Consider the following 26,822-nt stretch of genomic DNA (forward strand, 5'->3'; position numbering starts at 1 on the left):
CGAGTGAAGCCCATTTTTAGCGTTTTTTAGCACTTCCGTTTCTGACGCGCAGACTCAAACTAAGCTTGATGACGTCAGCAACCTGTCTGACAGATGTAAATCTTCTAGTAGCTGTGCGTGCAAACTGCCATCGTTAATCTTGCAGAGACGGCGAGCTTGAGCGGGGAGTTCTTTGGTGTGAGCTAGCAGGAGTAAGTATTCTGATTCATTATTTTGTATAGTATTTTAAAATGTAACGCCAGGGTTGTATCTATGGGCTTCTCTCTTGACGTCTCCCTGATTGCCTGCGAGCTTCTCCTCCTGTTTGTACGGTAATTTCTCTACTGTGCGACAGAGAGTCGAGTGGTTATGACGCAATCGTTAGCCTATTTTTTACAAAAACTGTTTCTACGGGGCCATAATGTAACATAGAAGGTAATGGAGCCCTTTATACATTGTCGTGTATCTTTAGAAATAAATAATGTACAAATGGAGTCTTTAAATGCCTCAGATGTAAAGTTATTCGCTGTCAAAGTGACGCCAAAATGAATGGGAGTCAATGGGATGCTAACGCAAGTGAAGTTCTGCTACAAGATGGCGGCACGCGGCCGACTTCAACTTGCAGGCGACTTCCTTCCCACCTGGGTCTAAACCACCGATATAAACTTGGTTCGGCGTTTGACATTTTGTCAGAGATTCAGCCTCGGAGATCTTCAATAATTATTTAACGATTTAGCACAATGACAAAAAACTTCCTATGTTGTAATTGTTTTCAAATGTAGAAGAGAACACACATTGTGTTTTAATGGTTTTAATCTGCCTCAAGGAATTATAACTGATAGACCTTATAATGTAAAAGTGCAGGAAAGGGACTATCTGCAAAGTGCAAAACGAAGAGAAAAATTCCATCTAAATGCTTCACTTGTGAAATGTATAAATAATAAATCTCAAATCAAAGGGTAGTGTCTTATTATGTGTTCATAAAAGAACATTTAGCTGTTGGTTTCATTCACATAACTGTAGCAAAACAAAAGTTATTGAAATGGGTGTGTCTTGTTATTTGTTCAAAGAACAATATTTACAGCCATCTTTTACTATCACATGTAAATCGGGATGCGTACTATTGAATTAAATTTGAACCCATTAACACACTCATCTTTAAAACATACAGTATTCCATCTCAACTTCAAAGGCTGTGTCTTGTTACTGGTTTCTAGAAGAACATTTTGATGGTGGTTTTAGCCACAGAACTATAATAGAACTCATATTATTGAAAATTAAACCAATACATCATTTAGTTTCAAATAAATACTGTCTTCTATTTTAGCTTCAAAGGCTGTGTCTTGTTACAGATTTCTTATGGAACATTGTGCAGTAGTTTTCATTGTCAAAAGTGATGCAGAAGTCACGCTATTGACTTTCAAAAATCGCTTGTGCAGCCTTCCATTGAGTCTCCAGTGTTACTGCCCCCTAGAGGAAGATACTGCAGCTGTTCTGAACCAGTGTGACATTCAAAGTTATAAATTATTTTAAAATCAATAAAGTCTTCTATTTCTGTTTCTGATTTCTAAATGAACATTTCAATTAAGGTTTTACACTCATATGTAAATCAGGACACATGCTATTGAATTAAACAGTAGGTTTGTTGAAGCATCTTGTTGTCGCAGTTCTTCTGGATTTATTCTCTCTCAGTTTGTATGTCATTCCAGACAGAGTGATGATGATCAGATCAGATCTATGTGCGGAGCATCGCCTGCTGTCAGACAGAAATCTCACTGGATTATTACAATTAATGGCCAAATTAATGTTTGGAAATGTAAAGTGATATTTAGCCCACCACTGCATATTATATATGAAATGCTAATACAAAAAAGAAAAACAACCCATATATATATTAGTTCACTGACATATAGTACTTTTTTTTTTTTTTGAAGTATATATGGAACAACACAAATTACAATTAATCTATAGATCTATAAATACACACATATATATATATATACACACACACACACACACACACACACATAGATCAGCATAAAATTTCTATCCATGCATTACCAACACCTAAAAAGTAGTCTTGCACTCTTAAAAGAGCTTTTTTAAAACAAAAGTTACTGTACTTTTGAGTAAAATATTTGGGAAAGTCCCACATGTTACTTCAGTGACATATACAGAAAATATATTCAAACAGGAAATGATTTTGTTTAATGAACATCATTATTAAAATATATATATATAATAATAATAACTAAAAAAACAATAACATTACAGACAGTATTTAAAAATCATGCTTAATTAAAATGTCATGTAAATACAGAAAATATATAAGCAGGAATTTATTTAAATTGTTTGTTTTGGATTGTAACATTTAGAAATGTGATTCTAAATAAAAAGATAAATAAATATAAACATTTGCTAGCTGTCAAAGCAAAAACAAAATGTACAAAGGGTCCTTTTGATTGCAGTTTATTCTTATAGTTGTGTGCAAAATGTTAATTATATTACTAAATTAAGAGGTATTACACAAAATGCATTTTTATTTTTTAGTGCTCCCCTGAATAAGATATGTTGCATCAAAGATTTTTAAGATATAGCCCACAAGACAAAATAATAACTGAATTATGTCAGAAGCTTAGCACAATTTATCCAAAGAGATTGTGAGACCTGGAGAGTTTTTACGAAGAATAGTGGACAGTTTAACTGCTCAGGAAAAATAAGGGACAACTATCAAAAAAAAAAAAAGAAATTGAAAGGAATGGAATGGATTTTTTAAAATTTTATTCAATAGCATGTGTCCTGATTTACATATGAGTGTACAACCTGAATTGAAATGTTCATTTAGAAATCAGAAACAAAACACACCTTTTGAAGTTGAAATAGAAGACTTTATTGATTTTTAAAATAACTTTGAATGTCACACTGGTTCAGAACAGCTGCAGTATCTTCCTCTAGGGGGCAGTAACACTGGAGACTCAATGGAAGGCTGCACAAGCGATTCTGGAAAGTCAATAGCATGACTTCTCCATCGCTTTTGACAATGAAAACTGCTGCAAAATATCATTTATTAAATCTGTAACAAGACACAGCCTTTGTCGCTGAGATAGAAGACTATTTATTTGAAACTAAATTATATGTTGGTTTCATTTTCAATAATATGAGTTCTATAATAGTTCTGTGGCTAAAACCACCATCAAAATGTTCTTCTAGAAACCAGTAACAAGACACAGCCTTTAGATTTGAGAAAGAACACTGCAAGCATTTTACATGAATTTATTAACAGATCTGAATTTAGTTCAATAGCATGTATCCTGATTTACAAATGAGAGTAAAACCTGCATGAAAGTGATCGTTTAAGCCCAGGTATCAAGACACACCCTTTGAAGTTGAGATGGAAAACTGAATACATTTTAAATGAATTTATTAAAATATTTTGAATGTCAAACTGACTCAAAACATCTTCCTCTAGGGGGCAGTAACACTGGAGACTCTTTGAAAGGTTTTAAAAATTGATTTTTGAAAGTCAATAGCATGACTTCTGCATCACTTTTGACAATGAAAACTACTGCACAATGTTCTTAAAGAAATCTGTAACAAGACACAACCTTGTGTTGCTAAAATAGAAGACTGTATTTATTTGAAACTAAATGATGTATTGGTTTCATTTTCAATAATATGAGTTCTATTATAGTTATGTGGCTAAAACCACCATCAAAATGTTTGTCTAATCTGTCAGCAACCATGGTGCTCTGCATCACCATGTCACACTCGGGTCATATAATACCCAGCTTCTTCTAAGATTTATTGCAAATCTAAGAGATAATTTATTTGAGCAGCAGGTTCAAGAGCTAAATGAGAATCCCATTCCCACCAATGTGATAGTGTGGGACAATGTCAGTTTTCACCGAGCTGTTCAGGTAAGGGAATGGTTTAACATCAATGGGCAGTTTATGAACCTGTTCCTCCCTCCATACTCGCCTTTCCTGAATCCGATTCCGAGGAGTTTTTCTTGGAGTTTCTTGGAGATGGAAGGTTTATGATAGACAACCCTACACAAGAGTAAATCTGCTGCAAGCCATGGATTTAGCCTGTGGTGATATAGGTGAGGAATCATGTCAGGGCTGGATACGGCACACAAGAGACTTCTTCCCCCGTTGCCTCAGGAGGGACAATATTACTTGTGACATCAATGAAGTGCTCTGGTCTGACCCAGCCCAAAGACAAGAAGCACATTGATCGTCACATGTTTACTCCTTTGATTTTTGATTTTATATTACAGTACATTGTAGGCTGTATACTGTACAATAAACAAATTGTTTGGCCCTGAACATTGTGCTTTCCATTTGTGAACAGTACTGACTGATCTATAGATTTTGAATGGTTGCAGGTTCAAAGAACAATAATTACAATATCACAGAGACCAAGGCCAAGTTTATGAGATGCAGGGTACAGTACTATAAAAATAGGGGTAGAAGGAGAAAGAACCAAAAAACAACAAGCAAAGAGCAAAGCAGAGTAGTCATTTCTGATACATTTTTAGCTACTATGGTACAATGTGTTTTCATTCATCTAAAAGACAAATGACAGAAAAATATGAACTTCGTTTTGAGATTAAAAATGTTTATTTGTATAGCGCTTTTTACAATACAAATCGTTACAAAGTAACTTTACAGAAAATCAAGTTTCTACAATATTTAGTAATAGCTTATAAGTGGTGACTGTCAGTTTGTGCACGTATGACAGGATTTTTAGAAAAATTAATACAAGACGTAGTCAGCCAGACGATGAACATTATTAACAGCAATTATTATATGATGCAGTCACACTTGTAGCAATATTTGTTAGTTCTGTTGTTGATTCAGGGTCAGCATCATCTGGGGTTCTCTGAGGGTCAGCATCATCTCTTCTCAGGTGTTCTGGATCCAGACTGGAGCTTGTGTAAATCCTAGTTACCACGGGATGAAGATCCAGCACAGCAGAAACAGAGAAACAAACAGAGACATCATTAGCATAGCTGCTGATCCAACAGAGTAAAATTAATTAGTTTAAACCAAGCTAAAGAATAAGAATGTGTTATATATGATGTGATGCTCTTTTTGTGAAGATTGTTACATAAAATGCTCTCACTGTTTCTTTTCTTCACCCAATACCTTAGGACAGACCAGCCTGTGATCTCCTAATACACCCAGATTCAGCCCTGGTCACGATCTGTCCCACACCTGTGTCTCATCACAGTCCATCACCAGTGTCTGCACCCTGCCTACTGCCAATATTATGGATTTCTGTTCTGGAGAGAGATGCCATTCACAACATAATCTCTACACAATATCAAACTCAAATTATTTAGTCTTGCCTAACAGTTTCCTTGATTTGTTACAGTTCACAATGTAGCATGGTCTCGCCTACCTTTGTCCATTCAGTTGTTAAAATATTTTTAATATTTGTATTGAATATATCTCAAGTTTATTATTTAAAAGCAAATTGACTTAATCTTTCCCTAGAAGAGATAATAGGTGTGTTAGACTTGAAGCAGTGCTGTGCAGACCGATCGAAGTATGACATCACGGTAGCATGAGAGCAATAAGACAGCTTCATATACTTTCTCTCACGCTACTTTGTCATACTTTAAGCGGTGCTGCGCAGACCAATTGAAGTTGAACATATCTGAAGTGTAAACTCTCACGGTCAGTTCTGGGTCTTGTGCAGTAATATGATGAGCAGGTGTTTAGTGTCATCACCTTACATTATTGAAATGCTATATTGACATGGATTCAGGTTTAAAACTGGGAAAGAAGAAATGAAGTGTCATTAATGTTGTGAAGCTGCATAACATCTGTTCAGATGAACATTTGTGTAGTCTGTTTCCTCCTGAGGTTTCTACCTTGTAGAGTTAAAGATCTAAAAATGAGTGTCTTTGTAACCATTCTCAATAGATACTGAAAGCATTTTAATGGTGCTTCTAAATAAAATATGAAATGTAATATGTGAGGTAAGCCATGGCTGGGTGTACAGTCCACAATTTTAATATATGCTTTGGAGGTAAAGAACTACATGAACTGAAGCCATGAATCACCCCTTAATTATAATAATCGGGGTGATCAGTTCTGTCAAATTCAACACTGATCCAACAGCCCTGTCTTTAATTAACCAGTGCTCCTGAAGATCACAAATAGCAGGTTCAGTAGTGTTTGAGAAGGCTTGAAGCTGAACTTTCCAGGAAGTTATATAGTTATGTAGACAGGTAAGTGTTGATGTGACTAATTATTGAGTAGTCTATTGCTCATAATTATTCTGTAGTTAACTTAGAAGCAGGAAGTACAGTAATTGCATTAAATCTGTATAGACTATTTAACATTTGTCTAAAACAATAGTGAATTTAACAAACATCTCAAGTTTAACATTTACAAGTGTGTAAATAGTACAGTAATGTTATTACACTTGAAGTACAAAATAATCATAGTTACTTTATTTGGAGTAACTTGCTCAACATCATATATATATATATAAATGTGTGTGTTTACATTTAATCGTTAATTACAATCACTAATCTTGTAATGTTGAACACTTAAAACCTACAAGTAGTCAATGATCTTACACGCGCGTTTATCTCCATGAACAGGGATAGACCGATTTAAAAGTGCATGATGGATTACGTGGTTAAAACCCTTTGTTGTGCTTTTGTTGTCGTTTGTTTCCAGTAAAGAAGTATAAGTTACCTTTTGCCTGATCATTTAGAGCAATATTAATGTTCACGTAAAGCGCACATAAGTAAAGGAAAAGTGTGTCTCCTGGAAAACATCAATGGAATATAATACATTTAATAAATAAATGTATGCATTTAGCAGACGCTTTTATCCAAAGCGAATTACATTGCATTCAGGCTAACAATTTTCTCCTAACTTGTGTTCCCTGGGATATAAGACAAAAATGGGACAAGTAGATCCATTGATGTAAAGTCTATACAAAATAATGTAATGTTTGCTTTTAAACATGCTATATACGTTCTTGTACAAAGAAACGCAAATCACAGAATATGGATTTTAAATAATCGTTATTTCTAAATTAATCAAGTATAAAAGCTTCCCGTTCTCGACGGACATGCCGGCATATTTCGGGTGATAAAGATATACGTCGTATAGATGTCATTTAGAGGTAGGGAAGACGTTTCATTTAACAGCTCAAACAGACGATCAAAATACGACTATAAAAAAAGAATCCGATATTTATCAGATGATGCGCTCTTCAGCAGATGTCTCCGCGACGTACGTGTGCTATCTGGGTACGAACTCCCGAAATGCCTCAAGTGATTCGCGAACCCGCTACGAACTCTCGAACTGATTCAAATGATTCGCGAACCCGCTTTGAACTCCGGAACTGACTCAAATTATTCGCGAACCCGCCACGAACTCTCGAACTGATTCAAATGATCCGCGAAGCCGCTCCGAACTCCCGAACTGACTCAAATGATTCGCGAACCCGCTACGAACTCCCGAAATGACTCAAATGATTCGCAAACCCGCTACGAACTCTCGAACTGATTCAAATGATTCGCGAACCCGCTTTGAACTACCGAACTGACTCAAATGATTCGCGAACCCGCTACGAACTCCCGAACTGACTCAAATGATTCGCGAACCCGCTACGAACTCCCGAACTGACTCAAATGATTCGCGAACCCGCCACGAACTCTCGAACTGATTCAAATGATCCGCGAAGCCGCTCCGAACTCCCGAACTGACTCAAATGATTCGCGAACCCGCTACGAACTCCCGAAATGACTCAAATGATTCGCGAACCCGCTACGAACTCTCGAACTGATTCAAATGATCCGCGAAGCCGCTCCGAACTCCCGAACTGACTCAAATGATTCGCGAACCCTCTACGAACTCCCGAAATGACTCAAATGATTCGCGAACCCGCTACGAACTCCCGAAATGACTCAAATGATTCGCGAACCCGCTTTGAACTCCCGAACTGACTCAAATGATTCGCGAACCTGCTACGAAGCCCCAAAACGACTCAATTGATTCACGAACCCGCTACGAACTCTCGAACTGATTCAAATTTTTTGCGAACCGTCTACGAACTCTCGAACTGATTCAAATTTTTTGCGAACCGTCTACGAACTCTCGAACTGATTCAAATAATTTGCGAACCCGCTTTGAACTCCCAAATGACTCAAATGATTCGCGAACCCGCTACGAACTCTCGAACTGATTCAAATGATCCGCGAAGCCGCTCCGAACTCCAGAACTGACTCAAATGATTCGCGAACCCGCTACGAACTCTCGAACTGATTCAAATGATTCGCGAACCCGCTTTGAACTCCAGAACTGACTCAAATGATTCGCGAACCCGCCACGAACTCTCGAACTGATTCAAATGGTCCGCGAAGCCGCTCCGAACTCCCGAACTGACTCAAATGATTCGCGAACCCTCTACGAACTCCCGAAATGACTCAAATGATTCGCGAACCCGCTACGAACTCCCAAAATGACTCAAATGATTCGCGAACCCGCTTTGAACTCCCGAACTGACTCAAATGATTCGCGAACCTGCTACGAACCCCCGAAATGACTCAATTGATTCGCGAACCCGCTACGAACTCTCGAACTGATTCAAATTTTTTGCGAACCCTCTACGAACTCTCGAACTGATTCAAATAATTTGCGAACCCGCTTTGAACTCCCAAACTGACTCAAATGATTCGCGAACCCGCTACGAACTCTCGAACTGATTCAAATCATCTGCGAAGCCGCTCCGAACTCCCGAACTGACTCAAATGATTCGCGAACCCGCTACGAACTCCCGAAATGACTCAAATGATTTGCAAACACGCTACGAACTCCCGAAATGACTCAAATGATTCGCGAACCCGCTTTGAACTCCTGAACTGACTCAAATGATTAACAATCCGAAGTTCCCATCCAAATCAAATGATACCACCAGCGCTACTATTGGCTTAGTTCTCTAATTTCATTACATTTACTGAAATTAAGGTACGAAAAGTATGTTGTTAACAAATAAAATATCAATATTTTCATTCCAAACTGCTTTCCACATCGAAACATCCACGAACATAACCAGGTGAGCAGATCACTCTCTCACTATTTGATTGCTCTAGTCTTTATCCACTCATCATCATCATCCACCAATCAGAACACACGATAACTCTTTGACCACAGCTGCTGTGCTTCAAAAGCTCTTGCAGCAGCTCAACACTGGTTTTCAACACTCACCCCAGAAGCAGTCATAGATTATCAAAGAAAAAGGGCTTATGTTAAAAAGATTATTAAAAGTACAAAAAGGACAGCATGGCAACATTTTTGTGATACAATAGGGAGAGAAACCGAAATAAATGCAGTCTGGCGTATGATTAAAAAGATGAATGGAATTGACAGCTTTAAAAAAATACCTGTAATGGAGGAAAATGGGAAGGGAGCTATCACAGATAAAGATAAGGCTATTATGTTGGCTCAAACATTTGCTAAAGCTCATAGCATTGAAAATTTAGATGATACATTTTTAACAAGACGACAACAAATTAAGAATATCTATGGAGATTCTTGCAAGAAAAAGCAAGATTTTAATAATATTTTGGATGATGAGTTTAGTTATTTTGAATTAAAAACAGCAATCAATAACTCAAAGAGTACCACACCAGGAAGAGATATGAGAAGTTATAGAATCTTAAAGAAGTTATCACTTAAAGAAAAAGTTATCACCAAAACCATTAGAAGCATTATTGGACTCATATAATTATATATGGAATGAGGGTATCCTTCCTAAACAATGGAAAACGGCAATTGTGCTCCCTCTAGCTAAGCCTGGTAAAGATATAACAAAATCTAGTAGTTATAGACCCATCGCTCTTACCTCTACACTATGTAAAGTAATGGAAAAAATGATTGTGAGGCGAATGAATTACATTTTGGAGAAAAGGGAATTGTTATCAACATTCCAAAGTGGTTTTAGGAAAAGTAGGTCTACAGCAGATGCTTTAGTATTGTTTGAAAATGAAGTTAAAAAAGCTTTTGAAATGAAAGAGTACATGATTGCAGTCTTCTTTGACATAGAAAAGGCTTATGGCTTAAAGGTTTGCTAATTAAACTGAATAAAATTGCAATAGGTGGTAAACTTTATAATTGGGTTTTAGATTTTTTATTTGAACGCACTTTTCAGGTGAAAATTGGGGAAGAAATATCAGCTCCTTATTACATTATAAATGGAACTCCACAGGGTAGTGCAATTAGCCCATTATTGTTTAATTTAATGATCAATGATGTTTTTGATAAAGTTAATAAACCAGGAATAGGATTGGCTCTTTATGCAGATGACGGAGCATTATGGAAGAGAGGCCGTAATATAAAAAATGTGGTTAAAGGCATTCAGGAGTCAATTAAAGAAGTAGAAGAATGGTCATTGGATTGGGGTCTAAAGTTTTCAGTCTCAAAAACACAATATATGTTATTCACAAAAAACAAGAGGAATGAACATTTAGAACTTAAGTTGTATGATCAAATATTGGAAAGAGTACCTATTTTTAAATATCTTGGATTATGGTTTGATGGAAAATTAACATGGAAATGTCATATCAGTAAAATTGAGTCAAAGTGTAAAAAGATCTTAAATTGCATGCGTACGGTTGCTAGTCACAATTGGGGAGCTAGTCGTAGTGCATTGTTGTGCATGTATCAAGCACTGATTCGTTCTTGCTTTGATTATGGATGTATTGTAAAAACGAAAGGACACCGTCAACAGTATTGACGGCAAAATAGACTTATGTTTGACAGGTGCAATATTTGAAAATCTATAATTATTTATTTATTTTTTAAATTACATTTGTATCTGAATTTGTCAACCTATAGACTTTCAAACATCAAAATGTCATGAATTAATATGTATTTGTGTACAAAATTACATATAAACATATTTTCCTATTATATTTTGCCTGGAAACGCTTCCAACACGCGTGGGTGTCGCGTGAAAAATAGGCGTCGGTTCTATTTCTAGCATGCACACATTTTCCGTGCAGCTCGAGCCGCGCCTGAGACACGCGTCTCACGCAGGCAGTGTGCAAGCTCTAACCCAGGGATCCTCAAATCTCGACCTCGAGATCCACTTTACTGCAGAGTTTAGTTCTAACCCTAATCAACCACACCTGAGCATGCTAATCAATGGCAGTCGGTGTCTTCAGGATCATTAGAAAATCACAGGCAGGTGACTTTCATCAGGGTTGGAGCTAAACTCGGCAGTGCATTGGACCTCCAGGGCAAGATTTGAGGAACCCTGCTCTAACCTATTAACATGGGAGCCGAATTAAAAACTGACACGCCACGCAGCTGAGACGCTTGCGCCACGCATCCAGTGTGTCGCCGGCCTCAGTTAAAATGAGTGAGGAATGTGGGGAGCGACAGAGCGCGTGTTCCAATGAACAACAACTCCCATGAGCCTACGCTCTTTCCCGACGTCATCAAAGTACGTCTCATGTTATTGTTTTGATTGAGTGACCCCTGGTGGCCAAAAATTCCATACTGCACGTTTAACACTCATTTATTCTAATGCATTTATTAAAGTAGCCGCTCGCATCAAATTCAAGGTACTGATGCTTGCCTACAAGACGACCACTGGCACGGCACCAACTTACCTAAACTCACTGGTTAAATCTTATGTGCCCTCCAAAAGTTTGCGCTCTGCAAGTGAACGACGCCTGTACTACGAGTACGAGTCTGTACTCATTTTCAAGAAACATCTAAAGACTCATCCTTTTCGCCACCACTTAACCAACTAATACTAGCACTTTTCCAAAACCCCGCTATGCGTTCTACACTAGACTAATTGAGACTTGTCATGGCACTTGTGTACTGTAGTTGTTCTCTTGTTGACCTGACTGCTTCTATTGTTCTCATTTGTAAGTGTAACGGGTTGTATATATAGTTGTTAAATTCCTGCATAAATGGGGACAGAGCCATCTGCTGGCGTCATTTGGTATTGCGCCACGGCGCTAAAAGCAGCGAATTCTGGGTAATCCACAGCAGAACATTTGATAACTGCTGTGGTAAGTCGCATGTAAAACGCTGCAGAGACAATAATAGCCTAAGTGCTTTAAATATCACTACACAATGTTTTATTTCACTGTATTTTTATTTTGATGCAACTAAGAGATGAATGCTGTTTGTTTGACGTCGAGTGAGTCATTAGTTTTAGAGGATAATGTTAAATGTGGTATATGTTGCATGGCTGCTGCTAATGCTATTCCTCCTCCTGATTTACTGTGTGTCGTGTAGGGCTGTTTTATTCTCTGTCTGCGATGTCATTCCATTCCTGATTCGTGTAGTTTCCCCCTTGTGCAGGTAATATATTGAATTTGATGTTTATTTTTGTTGTGTGAAAAATGTATGTTATATAGCAGCAATATTCCTGCTGAAAACAATTTGCTGTTTTATATACTGTGTTTTCATATAGCAGAAATGCTTTAGAAGCTGGAGATTTTATTTATTTTATTTTACATTTTACTGTGGAAAAGACAAAGAATTGTGAAACATGTACATTTGTACTTTTGTTAAAAAAAAAAAAGGAAGAATCATTCCACTATACGATCACATTTGAACCAGTTTAATAAAAAGAGCAGAACATTTGATAACTGCTGTGGGCTGTTTTATTCTCTGTCTGCGATGTCATTCCATTCCTGATTCGTGTAGTTTCCCCCTTGTGCAGATGTTCCACATACACAACGAGACTGAAACATAGAGGACCGTCACATTGGTGCCGTGACTGTGAGTGAGTGGACGTCTGCCTGCCATTGACGGACCGCTGTAGCTGTGGCTTCGTTCGGACATCGTGGACTGCCGTTTCCTGAAGAGGACATTTCTATGTTATCCTTTGCACATTAGAAAAGGACTCTAAATGCTCTGATATTTTTTTTAATAATTTTGATTATTTTGGGTCAGTTTTCTCTTGTTGATCTATTTATTTATTTTTTTTCTCTTTCCCTGGTCTTATTGTTTTGAAGCGTAGTCATAATGAGCGAAACAGGACTTAATTCGCCAGCTCGTACTCCAGCTTCTGTTGGTAGGGGGAGAGGTGTACTGCAGATACCTGCTTCCTTTCTTGGTAGTCCTGTTGTTGGCAGTGATGTTGCATTAGGAGTGAATAGGGTTGACTTTTCCATTGGCCCCCCTGACATCACAGATATGCGTAACCCACATAGGCAACCAGTCACTAGTTCAACACCGCACACTGAACATGTTGCCCCTGATTTGTTAGATCAAGTAGGCTCAATTGCTCTAATGATTGGAGAACAGATAGCCGACAGTATTATATCTCGTCTTAACCCACCGAGCTTGGGGTCAGACACACAGAGCAACCCACATACTGGCAGTACCACTCTGACTCGACCTTCCAACAATGTAGATCTATCCCAGGCTCACTTAGTCACACACAGGAACGTCAAAGAGCCGCCTTCCTTCAGAGGGGATGGATCTGACTCAGTTGACATAGAGGAGTGGGAAGATCTAATGAGAGCTTTTGTTAAGAAGGGAAATATGAATACTGCCGAGCATGTTGAGGAGATACTTGTTCATCTGCGGGGCAGAGCAAAGGACGTAGTAAAATTTTGGATTAGGAACAGCGAATCTGACACCCAAACCAGCCCCAATGCCATTTACAGTCTCCTCCGTAAGCATTTCAGTTGCAGTCAGTACTCACCAGTTCCCCTCTCTGACTTTTATACCACTTTGCCTAATGAGAATGAAGAGCCTTACGATTACTGGTTGAGGCTAAACAAAGCAGCAGATGTAGCCTCTGAATGCCTGATGGAGCAGGGCAAATCGTTTGATAATCCAGGAACAGAGATTGCTCACATGTTTATCCGCCATTGTCCCAGTAAAGATTTGGCTCTGACCTTTCGATCCAAGTCTATTGACAAGTGGTCCGCCCATGAAGTGCAAGCTGTGTTAAATGCCCATAAATCAGAGTCCAGCTTCAAACCTGCTAGCATGACATGTTATGGAAGGACTGATAAAACTAATGTTTGCAAAGTTGATGTTAATGCAGCTTCTGTCGCTTGCAAGGACTCTGGATCACAGCAGTGTGGATCTACAGAGCAGGCTAATCTAGAGAGAGTGATCGACATGCTGGAGAAAGTTTTAATGCGCAATTCCTGCATACGACAGCCTAGCTCAGGTCGACGCTATGTCAGACTCCCAAGGATTGATGGTTTAGACGCCTTACCTTGTGCTATCTGTAACGATGGAGCTCACTCTGCCCTAGTCCACTGCCGTGAGCATCGCTTGTGTTTTCAATGCCTGTCACCCGGCCATGCCCGACGCAACTGTCCTGTGCCACGGGTTACTCTGCCTCCGTCCAATCAGGGAAACTAACAGATCTGCGCGAGGGGGAGGGCAGTGTAGATCTAATTAGTCAGCCTCCCATTTGTAATACTGAGGATTGTGAGTCTGTCTATGAGGTACAAAAAAGTATTGCCCCTTCTGACAAGACTGTTATTTTTCAATGCTTACAGCACGTTCCCATGACTGATAGTCTGTTCTATACCCCTGTGTCTGTCGAAAATGGTCCAACACTGAAAGCACTGATTGACAGCGGCTCTATGGCGTGCACCATAAGCGAAGCAGCAGAAGCTAATTTGTTGAAAGCCAATCCTACCCTGATAAAGACCCCAGCTGATAATGTCGTCGTTGTTGGATGTGGAGGTCATAGAGTTAACCCCAAAGGGATATATGATGTCACAGTCTCCGTTTATGGATGTAAAATGATGATCTCTGTTCTGGTTGTGACAGGTCAGACGGAGGAACTGATTCTTGGCAGCAATGCTATCAAACCGCTGTTGACTTTACTGAGGACCACCGTCGGCTACTGGAAGTTGATGAACATGCCAAGTGGAGATGGAATGGATGAATCCTTTCAGTTTTTGTCTTTACTTTCCAACACAGAGAGGTGGAAAGGAACTATTGTGCCAGACAAAGTGGGTACAGCCAAACTTAAAGGCAGTGTAACATTACAGCCACAGAGTGAATACCTAGTTTGGGGTAAACTCCCTAGCAAGGCCATGGTATCTGTGGGTAGTACTGTAGTCATAGAGCCCACTCAATCTAATTCCAGGTCTAAACAGATCTTGGTCGGCAGAGTTATCACACCACTATTTGGTGATGGCTTAGTACCAGTTAAACTAGTTAACCCCACTAATCGCCCTGTTACACTGAGAAGGAATGCAAAAATCGCTGATGTATCCCCATGTATTGCAGTAGAGGATTTCACAGAGGTTGAAAGTGTCCAGTGTAACATCCAGTCAAGTGCCCAGTCCTGTCACATCTCTGACCAACCACTACTGTCGGAAGAGGAGTTGACCAACATTTTGAGGGACTTGGGATTGAACGATTTAGACCTAAGTGCATGTGAAGTCTCTCTCGAGTGGAAGAACAAACTCCTCCGCATAATCACAGCTCATGAGTCTATATTCTCAAGGAATAAGATGGATTGTGGCTTGGCCAAAGATTTCGTGCATAGGATCCGTCTGGTTGATGACAAGCCGTTTCGTCTACCTTATCGTAGGATACCACCAAGTCACTACGAGAAGCTCCGGACAGCTCTGAATGACATGGAGGAGAGTGGCATAATAAGAAAGTCTAACAGTGAGTACGCATCACCTTTGGTAATTGTGTGGAAGAAAAATGGTGACCCCAGGATCTGTAATGATTTCAGATGGCTCAATGCCAGGACAGTAAAAGATGCTCATCCTCTCCCACACCAGTCAGACGCACTCGCTGCTCTAGGTGGAAATGCCTTCTTCTCCACTATGGATCTGACATCCGGTTTCTACAATGTGCCACTACATGAGGAGGACAGAAAGTATACAGCATTCTCATCACCATTCGGACTCCATGAATACAATCGCATGCCACAAGGCCTCACAAACAGTCCCGCTACATTTATGCGGATGATGATGTCGATTTTTGGTGACAAGAACTTCACCAGTCTGTTGTGTTACCTTGACGATCTTTTGGTCTTTGCTCCAACAGAGCAGCTTGCACTCGACCGACTGGAGATGGTGTTTTCCAGGTTGAAGACTCACAATTTGAAGCTCTCACCAAAGAAATGTCATTTTCTGAGAAGATCTGTGAAATTCCTGGGCCATATCGTAGGTGAAGATGGAGTCTGTACTGACCCTGCGAAGGTTCAGGCCATCACTGATGTGCAGGTGTCTGATTTAATGGACTCCGATGGCGTCACTCCTTGTCCTAAGAAAATCCGATCATTTTTGGGTATGGTGTTGTATTATCAACATTTTATTGAGAGATGTTCGGCCAAGGCGAAGCCCCTCTTCAAGCTCATCTCCCAGCCAGACACGCAGTGCCTCAAAAAGAGAGGGCGACATCCTAAAAAGAAAGTTGTAAATGTTAAACTCACACAATCAGACTGGACTGAGGAATGCAAATGTGCATTTGAGACTTTAAAGCATGACTTGCTTACAAGTGTAACGTTAGCTCACCCTGATTTTGATGACCATTTCATATTGGCCGTAGACGCATCTTTCGATGGGTTGGGAGCAGTACTCTCACAGATCCCCAGAGGCAGTGACATGGCGAGGCCAGTGGCTTTTGCGAGCAAGACACTTTCACGCTCTCAGATGAACTACCCTGCACACAGGCTTGAGTTTTTGGCCCTAAAATGGGCAGTATGTGACAAATTCCATTACTGGTTGAAAGGTCGTCATTTTACAGCTTGGACTGACAACAACCCGCTCACATACATACTCACCAAACCAAGGCTCGATGCATGTGAGCAGCGATGGGTAGCGAAGCTGGCATCCTATAGTTTCGATTTGAAGTATGTGCCAGGAGCTAAGAACATAGTGGCAGATGCACTCAGCAGGGAGCCTTTTGTCAAGTCCAGTGTCAGCCATCGCCTTGTGACAGAGCCATATCATGCTTTGTTGAATCAAATGAATGGTGTGATGGATGAAACAGTTCAAGATGCTTTCAGATGCACAAACAACTGCCAACTTGTGAGTATGGATGTTGAACCAGGCTCTGATCTCTCCCACCCTCTTTCTCAGGGCAAGTTAACATCTCAGGAAATCTCCGCCCTCTTAGATGCACATTGCTCTGGTGGGACAAGTCGTATAATTGGGACGGGGGTCATCCCTCATTTGGAGAAAGAGGATTGCACCACTGCTCTGCCTAAAAGCGCTCTTCTGACTATGCAGGAGCAGGACAGCACCGTGAGTAGAGTGGTTTACTATGTCCAGAGACACAAGAGACCTGACAAACGTGAGCGTACAAAGGAGCCTCGTAGTGTGATCAAGCTGCTCAAGCACTGGAACAAACTCACACTGAAAGATGGAATGCTATTTAAAGTGAAAAGAGATCACAACATGAATAAGCAGCTCTATCAATTCATTGTACCAGATTGCTTAAAACAACAAGTTCTTCATGGCATACATGATGCCGCAGGTCACCAAGGACGCTCACGTACACTCTCATTGGCCAGACACCGTTTTTTTTGGACAGGTATGGCGCATGATATTGTGCATTATGTCAGAAACTGCAAACGTTGCATTGTTGGTAAGACGCCGGAGCCTAATGCTCGTGCTCCTTTGGAGAACATTCACACCACAGAGCCCATGGAATTGATTTGCATTGATTTCTGGTCAGCAGAGCAGGGAGATAAGTCTGTTGACGTTCTCGTAGCGACGGATCATTTCACCAAGATGGCCTTTGCTTTTCCTTGTAAGAACCAGTCAGCAAAACAAGTGGCCCGCCGTTTATGGGATGATATTTTCTGCATATATGGCTTCCCGAAGCGTGTGCATTCTGATCAGGGGGCTAATTTCGAGAGTAAGCTCATCAAGGAACTGTTGGATATGGCTGAGATAAAGAAATCGCGCACTACCCCTTACCACCCGATGGGTAACGGGATCACAGAGCGTTTCAACAGGACCTTGGGGAGCATGATCAGAGCCTTACCCCCCAAGTCCAAAGCGAAGTGGCCCCAGTCATTAAGAGCGCTGACTTTCTGTTATAACTGCACTGTCCACGAAACAACCGGCTTTGCTCCATTTTACCTCATGTTTGGGAGGATTCCCAGACTTCCGATTGATGTGATGTTTCAACATGTTCTAAAGAACGATCTTGTCATTACCCATTCAGAGTTTGTGTCCCATCTCAAAAGAGACCTGAGTGAGGCAGCAGAGGTTGCTCAGAGGCACAGTTCAGCCGAACAGGCTCGTCATGCTAAGCTCTATGACCGCAAGGTAAAAGGCTCTCCATTGACTGTTGGTGACAGGGTTTTGTTGGCAAACAGAGGTGAGAGAGGAAAACGGAAAGTTGCAGACAAATGGGAGTCAATTCCTTACGAAGTGTTGTCAGTGAGATCGGTAATCAATGTCTACCGTGTGAAGGACACAGTCACTGGCAAAGAAAAAACAGTTCATCGGAACTTGATCCTTCCTGTCAGTTTCTTGTTGAGAGATGATGTAGTTGACCTGTTGTCTGATTCCCTGTCAGTTGGAGCTGGAAGTGATCATGGTGATGCTTTGCCTCAAGACCAACTTGACAGCGATGAAAAAACATTGCAGTGGATTTTGCAATCTGGAAAGAACGCTGGACTTAATGAGGTTGTTGTCGACTTACCCGGTTCATCCGATGCTGTAGAGAATCCTGCTCTCGTGGATGATGTTGTTGACAACAGTCACGTATGTACTGGCCGTGACAGTGATGTGAGCCAGTCATCATTCTTGGACGATCAGTCTGCCCACAGTCACCCCATACAGCTCCCCACAGACTCGCCAGCTGATGCACACACACGTGTTCCCAGTAGTGTAGACTCAGAATCAGTTGAGCCTGTAATTTGCACCCAGCCAAGGCGAGCATTCCCGGGCATGACTATGACTAGGACTGGTAGGACCATTAAACCTCCAAAGAGATTAATTTGTGAGATGAATGACCAGGTTGTGGAAGATTCAAGATCTTCAGTGAGTTCTTTTGTTACTCTTATGAGACATGTTTTTGCAGTGTAGCCTTAGACTTTATTATGTGCCTTTTGAGTAATTCTGTTCCTGAGTGTGGACAGATACTCCATTTTTCTCTGGAGTTTTTGAGCTGTGTCAATTAGGAGAGGTGTACACGGCATCTCTTGTGTCTATGTTGAGGTTTAGGTTTTGGTACCACCCTATCCTTGCATATCTCTGTAGGAGGAGTTTTGTAACTGACTATAAGACAGTCACGCTCAATGTAATTCTTTTTTTTTTTTTTTTTTTCTCTCATTCCCTTCTTTCTTCTGTTTTCTCTGTTTTGGTTGCGCTTCCCTGATTTAGCAGAAATTTAGGGGGGTGTATGTAACGGGTTGTATATAGTTGTTAAATTCCTGCATAAATGGGGACAGAGCCATCTGCTGGCGTCATTTGGTATTGCGCCACGGCGCTAAAAGCAGCGAATTCTGGGTAATCCACAGCAGAACATTTGATAACTGCTGTGGTAAGTCGCATGTAAAACGCTGCAGAGACAATAATAGCCTAAGTGCTTTAAATATCACTACACAATGTTTTATTTCACTGTATTTTTATTTTGATGCAACTAAGAGATGAATGCTGTTTGTTTGACGTCGAGTGAGTCATTAGTTTTAGAGGATAATGTTAAATGTGGTATATGTTGCATGGCTGCTGCTAATGCTATTCCTCCTCCTGATTTACTGTGTGTCGTGTAGGGCTGTTTTATTCTCTGTCTGCGATGTCATTCCATTCCTGATTCGTGTAGTTTCCCCCTTGTGCAGGTAATATATTGAATTTGATGTTTATTTTTGTTGTGTGAAAAATGTATGTTATATAGCAGCAATATTCCTGCTGAAAACAATTTGCTGTTTTATATACTGTGTTTTCATATAGCAGAAATGCTTTAGAAGCTGGAGATTTTATTTATTTTATTTTACATTTTACTGTGGAAAAGACAAAGAATTGTGAAACATGTACATTTGTACTTTTGTTAAAAAAAAAAAAGGAAGAATCATTCCACTATACGATCACATTTGAACCAGTTTAATAAAAAGAGCAGAACATTTGATAACTGCTGTGGGCTGTTTTATTCTCTGTCTGCGATGTCATTCCATTCCTGATTCGTGTAGTTTCCCCCTTGTGCAGATGTTCCACATACACAACGAGACTGAAACATAGAGGACCGTCACATAAGTCGCTTTGGATAAAAGCGTCTGCTAAATGATTAAATGTTAAATGTTATTAAACGTGCAATATTTTGCTCGATGCGCCCTCTTGTGGCATCAGGATAGAAGCAAAAAGCTTCTCTTCACCCTAACTGAAATTATGCATTTTAAATTCGAATATAATTCGAATTTTGATAATATACAAGTAAAAAATTTGAATTTAGTTTTTCAGCCATTTTGACAGCCCTAATGCCTAGTAGTAAATGTTAATTATTGTTTTCTAAACAGAATGTCAAGTCAGATATTTGATATTTAGTGGTGTCAGTATGGATAAATTTAAATTTTCTGTTATAGGATGTTATCTAAAGTGTCAGAGACAGGCAAGAAAAGAACGCTTGTATCAGCCGTCCACACTTCTGCTAATACAAGGATTTTGTGTTTATTTTTTTCCATACCAAGCCACGCCCCTCCGTAAGCCCCTCCCCCACAACAAAGCCACGCCCCCATAATCTCACTCTAAGATGAACTCAAAAGTTGGCAGCCCTGTTTTAAATAATTTGTGGATTAATGCTTATTGGAGACGTGAACCGTTTCAAACGATTCAGTTCGATTTGGTGAACTGGTTCAACCGGTTCACTAAGAAGAGCCGGTTAAATTGAACGATTCGTTCACGAATCGGACATCACTACTGTGAATTCCGTCATTTTCGCGCTGCAACTGCGTCATCTAAGCTCCCCCGGAGCTCCCTGGCCTGATATCCTTCATGGTCTCACTCGACGGATTCAGTGCGGTAAGTGTTTAATTTCAAACTTTGTCAACTTGACGACTGTTTTTAATATGAAATTTCATGTTATTTAAAAGTATGAACCAAATTAGCGTTAGTTAAGTTCTGTTTCATGTTTTTGTAACTTAGCTGGAGCAGACTCGCGTCTAGGTTTGAGCGCGCAAATTTGAATGATCAGACGTTGGATGTGTTAATAAGTGTATATCTAGTTGTAAGTTATTAACTGTGAGGCTTCACGTTAACTACACCGTCAAAATTGAACTTTAGCTTTGCTTAATGCTTTTCTTAGTTAACGTCCGTTACTCTAACAGCGCTCTCTCTTTTCCCACAGCATTTTTCTACCACCGGGAAATAAAGTTATAAGGTAAACTGTGGCCTTAATGTGTGTATTATGACAGTTATGATCAACTAGATACATTATAGTGTTGTGGATTTGTGCAAAGGTGGAATAAATTAATCTCAAATTAGTAATGTTACCTAGCTGGGCGTCGTCCATATTTTTCTGCCGTGTGTGTGAAACGGAGCAGCCGTTGTCTGTCTCGTCAACAGAAAAAATAAAGTGCATTTTATTATAAAAAAGATATAGGAAAATATGTTTTTATCACTGAATTAGTGGAGCTTCGTTAGCTGTGCTATTCTAAAGTAAAACAGGTCGACATCTGGAGATATTAGGAGCCATTTTGTCTGTGAACAGGTAATAATTCTAGGAGGAAGAGTGCAAGCAGAAACAGCCACATGGAGATGGACTGGCAACAGGCTCTTCCTCCATCCTCTGCAAACAGTACGTGTAAATGATGTAAATTGTTGTGTGCAAATGCATTGCCTGGGTAAATCACACACATCTAATTTACTTTGTTGCAGGACTATTCTTGACTGTGTGTTTGTGGTGTAAATGTTTTTCAGTTGCTGTTTAATTGAATCCAAGTAATGTCACCTTGTTAAAACTGAGCTAACTTTAGTTTTGCTCAGTACTGCAACAGCAGTGACCCACTGAAGGTGATGACTGGGAACTGAAACCTTTTTAATCCCACTTGAATTAAACTAACATCTTTCTTCTCTGTCTTTTTGTTTATATGTGCTTCTTGGGCATCAACCCAGAGACAGGTACAAAATCAAAGAAGCAGAGAGGACACATAAACCAGCAAGTCCGTACACTGATCAGGAAGCTCATTGACTTTGAATGGATGTCAGTCTAATGTAAATTGTGTTCCAACTTCAGAACAGACTAACGAAACACTGTCTTTGTTTTAAGCTAGAATTAGTTATGCAGTAAGATGTTTACTTAAGCTATTAAAGGGTTAGTTCACTCAAAAATGTAAAGTCTCTCATTAATTACACTCCCTCATGATGTTCCAAACAATTTTGTTCAACACAAATTAAGATATTATTAAGAAGTCCGAGAGCTTTCTGATCCCGCTTATAAACTGCAATGTTATAACCGCTTTCAATCCCCAGAAATAGTCCACGTGACTACAGTGGTTCAACCTTATTGCTATGATGCGACGAGAATACTTTTTGTGCGTTCCGCACTAAGTATTTTTGCATCGCTTCATAACATTAAGGTTGAACCACTGTAGTCACATGGACTATTTTAACAATCTTCACTACCTTTCCGGGCCTTGAAAGTGGTAATAAAATTGCTGTCCATGGAGGAGTCAGAAAATGTCTTAATTTGTGTTCCAAAGATGAACGAAGGGCTAACGTGTTTGGAATGAGGGTGGGTTTTTGGGTAAACTATCCCTTTAATCTGTTCTACGAGTTTAGACAGGCTGCAAAATGTGTAAAATTCATTGTTCTTCCGTTTATTTGAATTAAACATGCCTTTTCAATGTTATAGGTTATTGATATGTTAGAATAAAAACTTTACAATAGTTTTAAGTGTAAATTTACATCACATTACTGGCTTACTGAGTTGCATTACTATGTACGCATGTCATGTAATTTTTGCTTAACCTCAAACATGTTACTTTCAGAGTCCTCTGGTTTGTTGATTTAATATTAATTGATATAGTACTATTCACATGGTTTATCTGATTTATCATGAGTTTTACAATTGTAATTTCTTAAATTGTACACATTTTAGGATTAGTTTTACAATGCGAGTACCATACTTGCAGGTACTTGCACCACAAAGTAACTTAAACTTTTTGTCTTTCTTATCTTTTGTAGATAGTGGACAGAACCCATACTATGCAGGTGCCTGCTGCAAGGGTAGGAGTGAGACACCTGCAACCCTCTCTTTTCCCACCTTTTTGTCTTTTCTTCCCTCTCTCACTCTCTCTCCTTTCTCTTTTCATCTCCTACGTTGTGAAGTACCATTATCACATAGTAAACACATGCACAGTGCACACACATAGACACACATTCCTGTTACCCAGTGTTTATTCCTGTTATTAAATTGTATTTTTCAAGTACCATTATCACATAATGGTAAAAACAGTAAACACATTCACACACATATTGACAGACATTCATGTCACCCAGTGTTCATTCATGTTACACAGTGTTTATTCCTGTTATTAAAATGTATTTTTCTTCTAAAAAAATAAGTTAAACCATTGTTTTTATCAGTTTTGTTTGGTCCATCATTTATGCTAAATCACAGTATAGACATGGTTAAATACAGTAATTCTTCAGCAGCTTACTGTTAAATTACAGTAATATGATAGACTAACTGTAATTGCACAGTAAAATACTGTAATTATACAGCAGCTTACTGCTAAATCACAGTAATATGACGGCATAGTTATTGTGAAGTCACAGTAAACAGCTGTCATTTCACAATTATTTACTGTAAAAATGATACGGTAACTTGCTGTGAAAGTCATGCAATTATTAACCTGCAATTTATTGTAAATTTACAGTGAAATAATTAACAGTGTAGTCATAACGGTCTTATCAAGTAACTGTACGACGCTGTATCAGGTGTTGTATCAGATTGTTACAGATACAAATACTGGCTGTTACATGAAAATTTTAATATGTAATGTCATAATTATAGTAATAATTATAGTTTGGCAATTAACATATGTAATTGTTGCATTAGGCTATGAATTAATAAGCATTTATTGATCAGAACTATTTAATGTCTTTTCATTTGCAGCATGAACCACGAGTAGTCGAGTATTTTTTTTTTATAAATCTACTAGCAGAAATCAGTAGTCTGATATATATACACAGACATTATCATTGTTTTGATATTAATCTTTTGGTCACTAATGATGGATTTATTTACTATAATTGAACGGTTTATCAAATCATCATTACTCCAGTTTTCAGTATCTCAATATTATATATATATACACACACACACACACTTTTTATTGTTGAAGAAGGATCATGTTACACTGAAGAGATGAAATCCTTCTTTGCATCAGTTATGCATATTATTATAATGTATATTATAGTATATGAATGGTCTTCAGTGTCATGCGATTCTTCAAAAATAGCACTTCATTATTTTTTATAAGATTGATGTTTTTAATTATACCCGTTAAAAAAAAAACAAGTATTCATCCATCAAACAGCTCTTTAAAGGAGCATTGCATAGGTTCTGAAATGTCTAACCGCTGCTGACACCAGTGGCCGTTAGAGGAACTGCAGCCAGTCTCATGCTCGTTCTCAGTGCGCTCGCTCTTTTTTTTTTTTTTTTTTTTTTTTACTTACGAGGAGTGTCCGTGGGTGTCTGAATTGAGCTGGAGGCTGGTCGCTTCTTTCCATCCGCAGAGTCCATTTGAAAACACAATTGCCGCTGCTTACTATAATGGCTGGCGTGCCGTACGGTTGTAAGCCCAAGTAGACGAGAACGCGCATGACGTCACATTTTGTGAATTTTCGCGCCAATTCGGGCCCGACTCCTCCACACACAATTGAGCCTACAGGCTGATAGAGGCAACCGTGGTGGCGAGTCGAGGTGTCATTCGTTTTTTTTACATCATGGTTGGCTCATACATGTACAAATGAAAACTCTATCTTAAAGATTTTTTTAAGTAAAAACCTCCACATAGCTCCTTTAATTCAACCATGATACAAAGACAAACTTTTCACCTTGAAGCAACACTTTTGATCTGTGCCTTTCTATAAAGCACTACAAACATAATACAAAACAAATTAATCATCAGAACAATCATGAATAATCATTTTTTGTTAGAAAGCAGTTATTCATTAAAAAAAACCTTTAAACGTGTAAAAAATGCTACATATGCAAGATGAATGAATGAATTTGAAGACGTAGAAAAACATGCAAACAGAAGCAACGAGTAAATGTTTTCTGAAAGCGGAGTGAGACAGATGTCTGTCTGGATCTCGTGGGTTCAAACATCAGAGAGGTTTTTCCATGCGGTGCTTCATCTTCAGTATGTTCTGCAGGAATCGCTCGAGTCTGGGCGTCGCGCAGTATCTCTTTTCATTGGCGTGGAGTCTGGAAGCAGAAACACAACAACCATAAACAATCATCCTTCAGAAACTCATCATTCAAGAACTCATCACCAATAACTCACACGAGCGCGTCGATGGTGCAGACGCCGTGGGTCGTCTGTATGTCATATTTAGTCACTTTCATCAGAAGCTCAAGTGGAAACTTCTTCGTCGTTACAATGCAACAATTGGGTGTGACACCTGAAAACCAAAACCATAACACACCACCTCTGATAACATGCACACCAGAAATACAACTAAGGGACCAATCTCACTCTTAACTAGCATGCAAACTGCATATTGGCTGTTATTTAGTACTTATAAAGCACATATTAATGCTTATATATATATATACACACACACACACACATATATACATACATGCATTATTTATAGAAAATACAGTAAAAAATTTGATTGTAGAATAGAATTCCTATAGTATAATATCAATAAAATTGATGTAATTTTTATAAGTTGTACATAATTTAACTGCTATATATAATTTATATATATATATGTAATATTTGTTCAAAAAGACCAAGAGATTAATTCCCGTAGTGTAATTTAAATAAATACATTTAATAAATCTAAATCCAGATTAATTCCCATAGTGTAACAGTAAAGATAGTATATGTACCATACTGTATATGTAAATAATATAAAATAAATAAATGTAAAATATTTATAATAGATTCGATGCACTCAAAATTATACAATGTGAATGTGTATATACACACAATAAATCAATCATGAGTGTGATTCCAGTGGTTATTATCTGCAGTAATGGTCATTATTACCGTGAACGGCGCTGAAGGTGACAGAGAGTAAAATCCCGAACACTATGAGCTCCATCTGAAGATCAGTGAGAGGCTGTGAATCCTGTGAGATCTGAGAGTCACATTCACTCTTATATGAGCTGTTAAAACTCCTCCTATCAGAGCCACACATGATCATCTGCTCCAGCGACACACACACACACACATCACTTCAGCGTTCATTCATGCATTTAAACTCTGAGAGAGCTGCAGTGTATCAAACCAAACCCTTTATTCATTTAATCACCTAAAACATCATTTACATTAAATAAGAAATACAGAACATCACAGGCAACAATAAAAATGAAGTTAAAAAAGTCAAATTAAAATGTCACTTCCATACACCTAAAAAAAATTAATAAAATCACAAATAGCAGCATCGAAAACATCTGTAGCTTCAATCTCTCGCAGTGTTACGCATCTGAAACAGACAAAAATACAATAAATAAAACAATTACTTCCTTAAAAAAAAAAAAAAAAACGACTACAGGATCAATTCATTCCAAATTGTAAAATCAGTCACCATTCTTTCTTATTATATTCATTATTGTTTTTTTATGATGAGATCCAGGGCTGTGAAACTCTAGAAAATGAGAAAAACTAATTCTAGAATGATCATAACAGAAGGTGATTTGATATCTGTGACCCTGGAGCAC

The 26,822-nt window shown here is 38.9% G+C and overlaps 2 protein-coding genes across 4 annotated transcripts in view; one reads left to right on the top strand and one right to left on the bottom strand.

Annotated features, from left to right (window-relative positions):
* Positions 1-26,822, top strand: part of LOC132127146 (mesoderm induction early response protein 3-like) — a 164,435-nt gene that overhangs the window by 54,967 nt on the left and 82,646 nt on the right. The window lies entirely within an intron of this gene.
* LOC132127119 (myosin-IIIb-like) overlaps positions 26,380-26,822 on the bottom strand; it is a 42,589-nt gene continuing 42,146 nt past the window's right edge. For all 3 annotated transcript variants that reach the window (XM_059538758.1, XM_059538756.1, XM_059538757.1), the window contains exon 31: positions 26,380-26,587. In XM_059538758.1, the coding sequence (XP_059394741.1) occupies positions 26,580-26,587 (8 nt within the window). In that variant the 3' untranslated portion in view covers positions 26,380-26,579. The remainder of the gene's footprint in view (positions 26,588-26,822) is intronic.

Source organism: Carassius carassius, chromosome 45, assembly GCF_963082965.1.
Source record: "Carassius carassius chromosome 45, fCarCar2.1, whole genome shotgun sequence".
Lineage (NCBI taxonomy): Eukaryota > Metazoa > Chordata > Actinopteri > Cypriniformes > Cyprinidae > Carassius > Carassius carassius.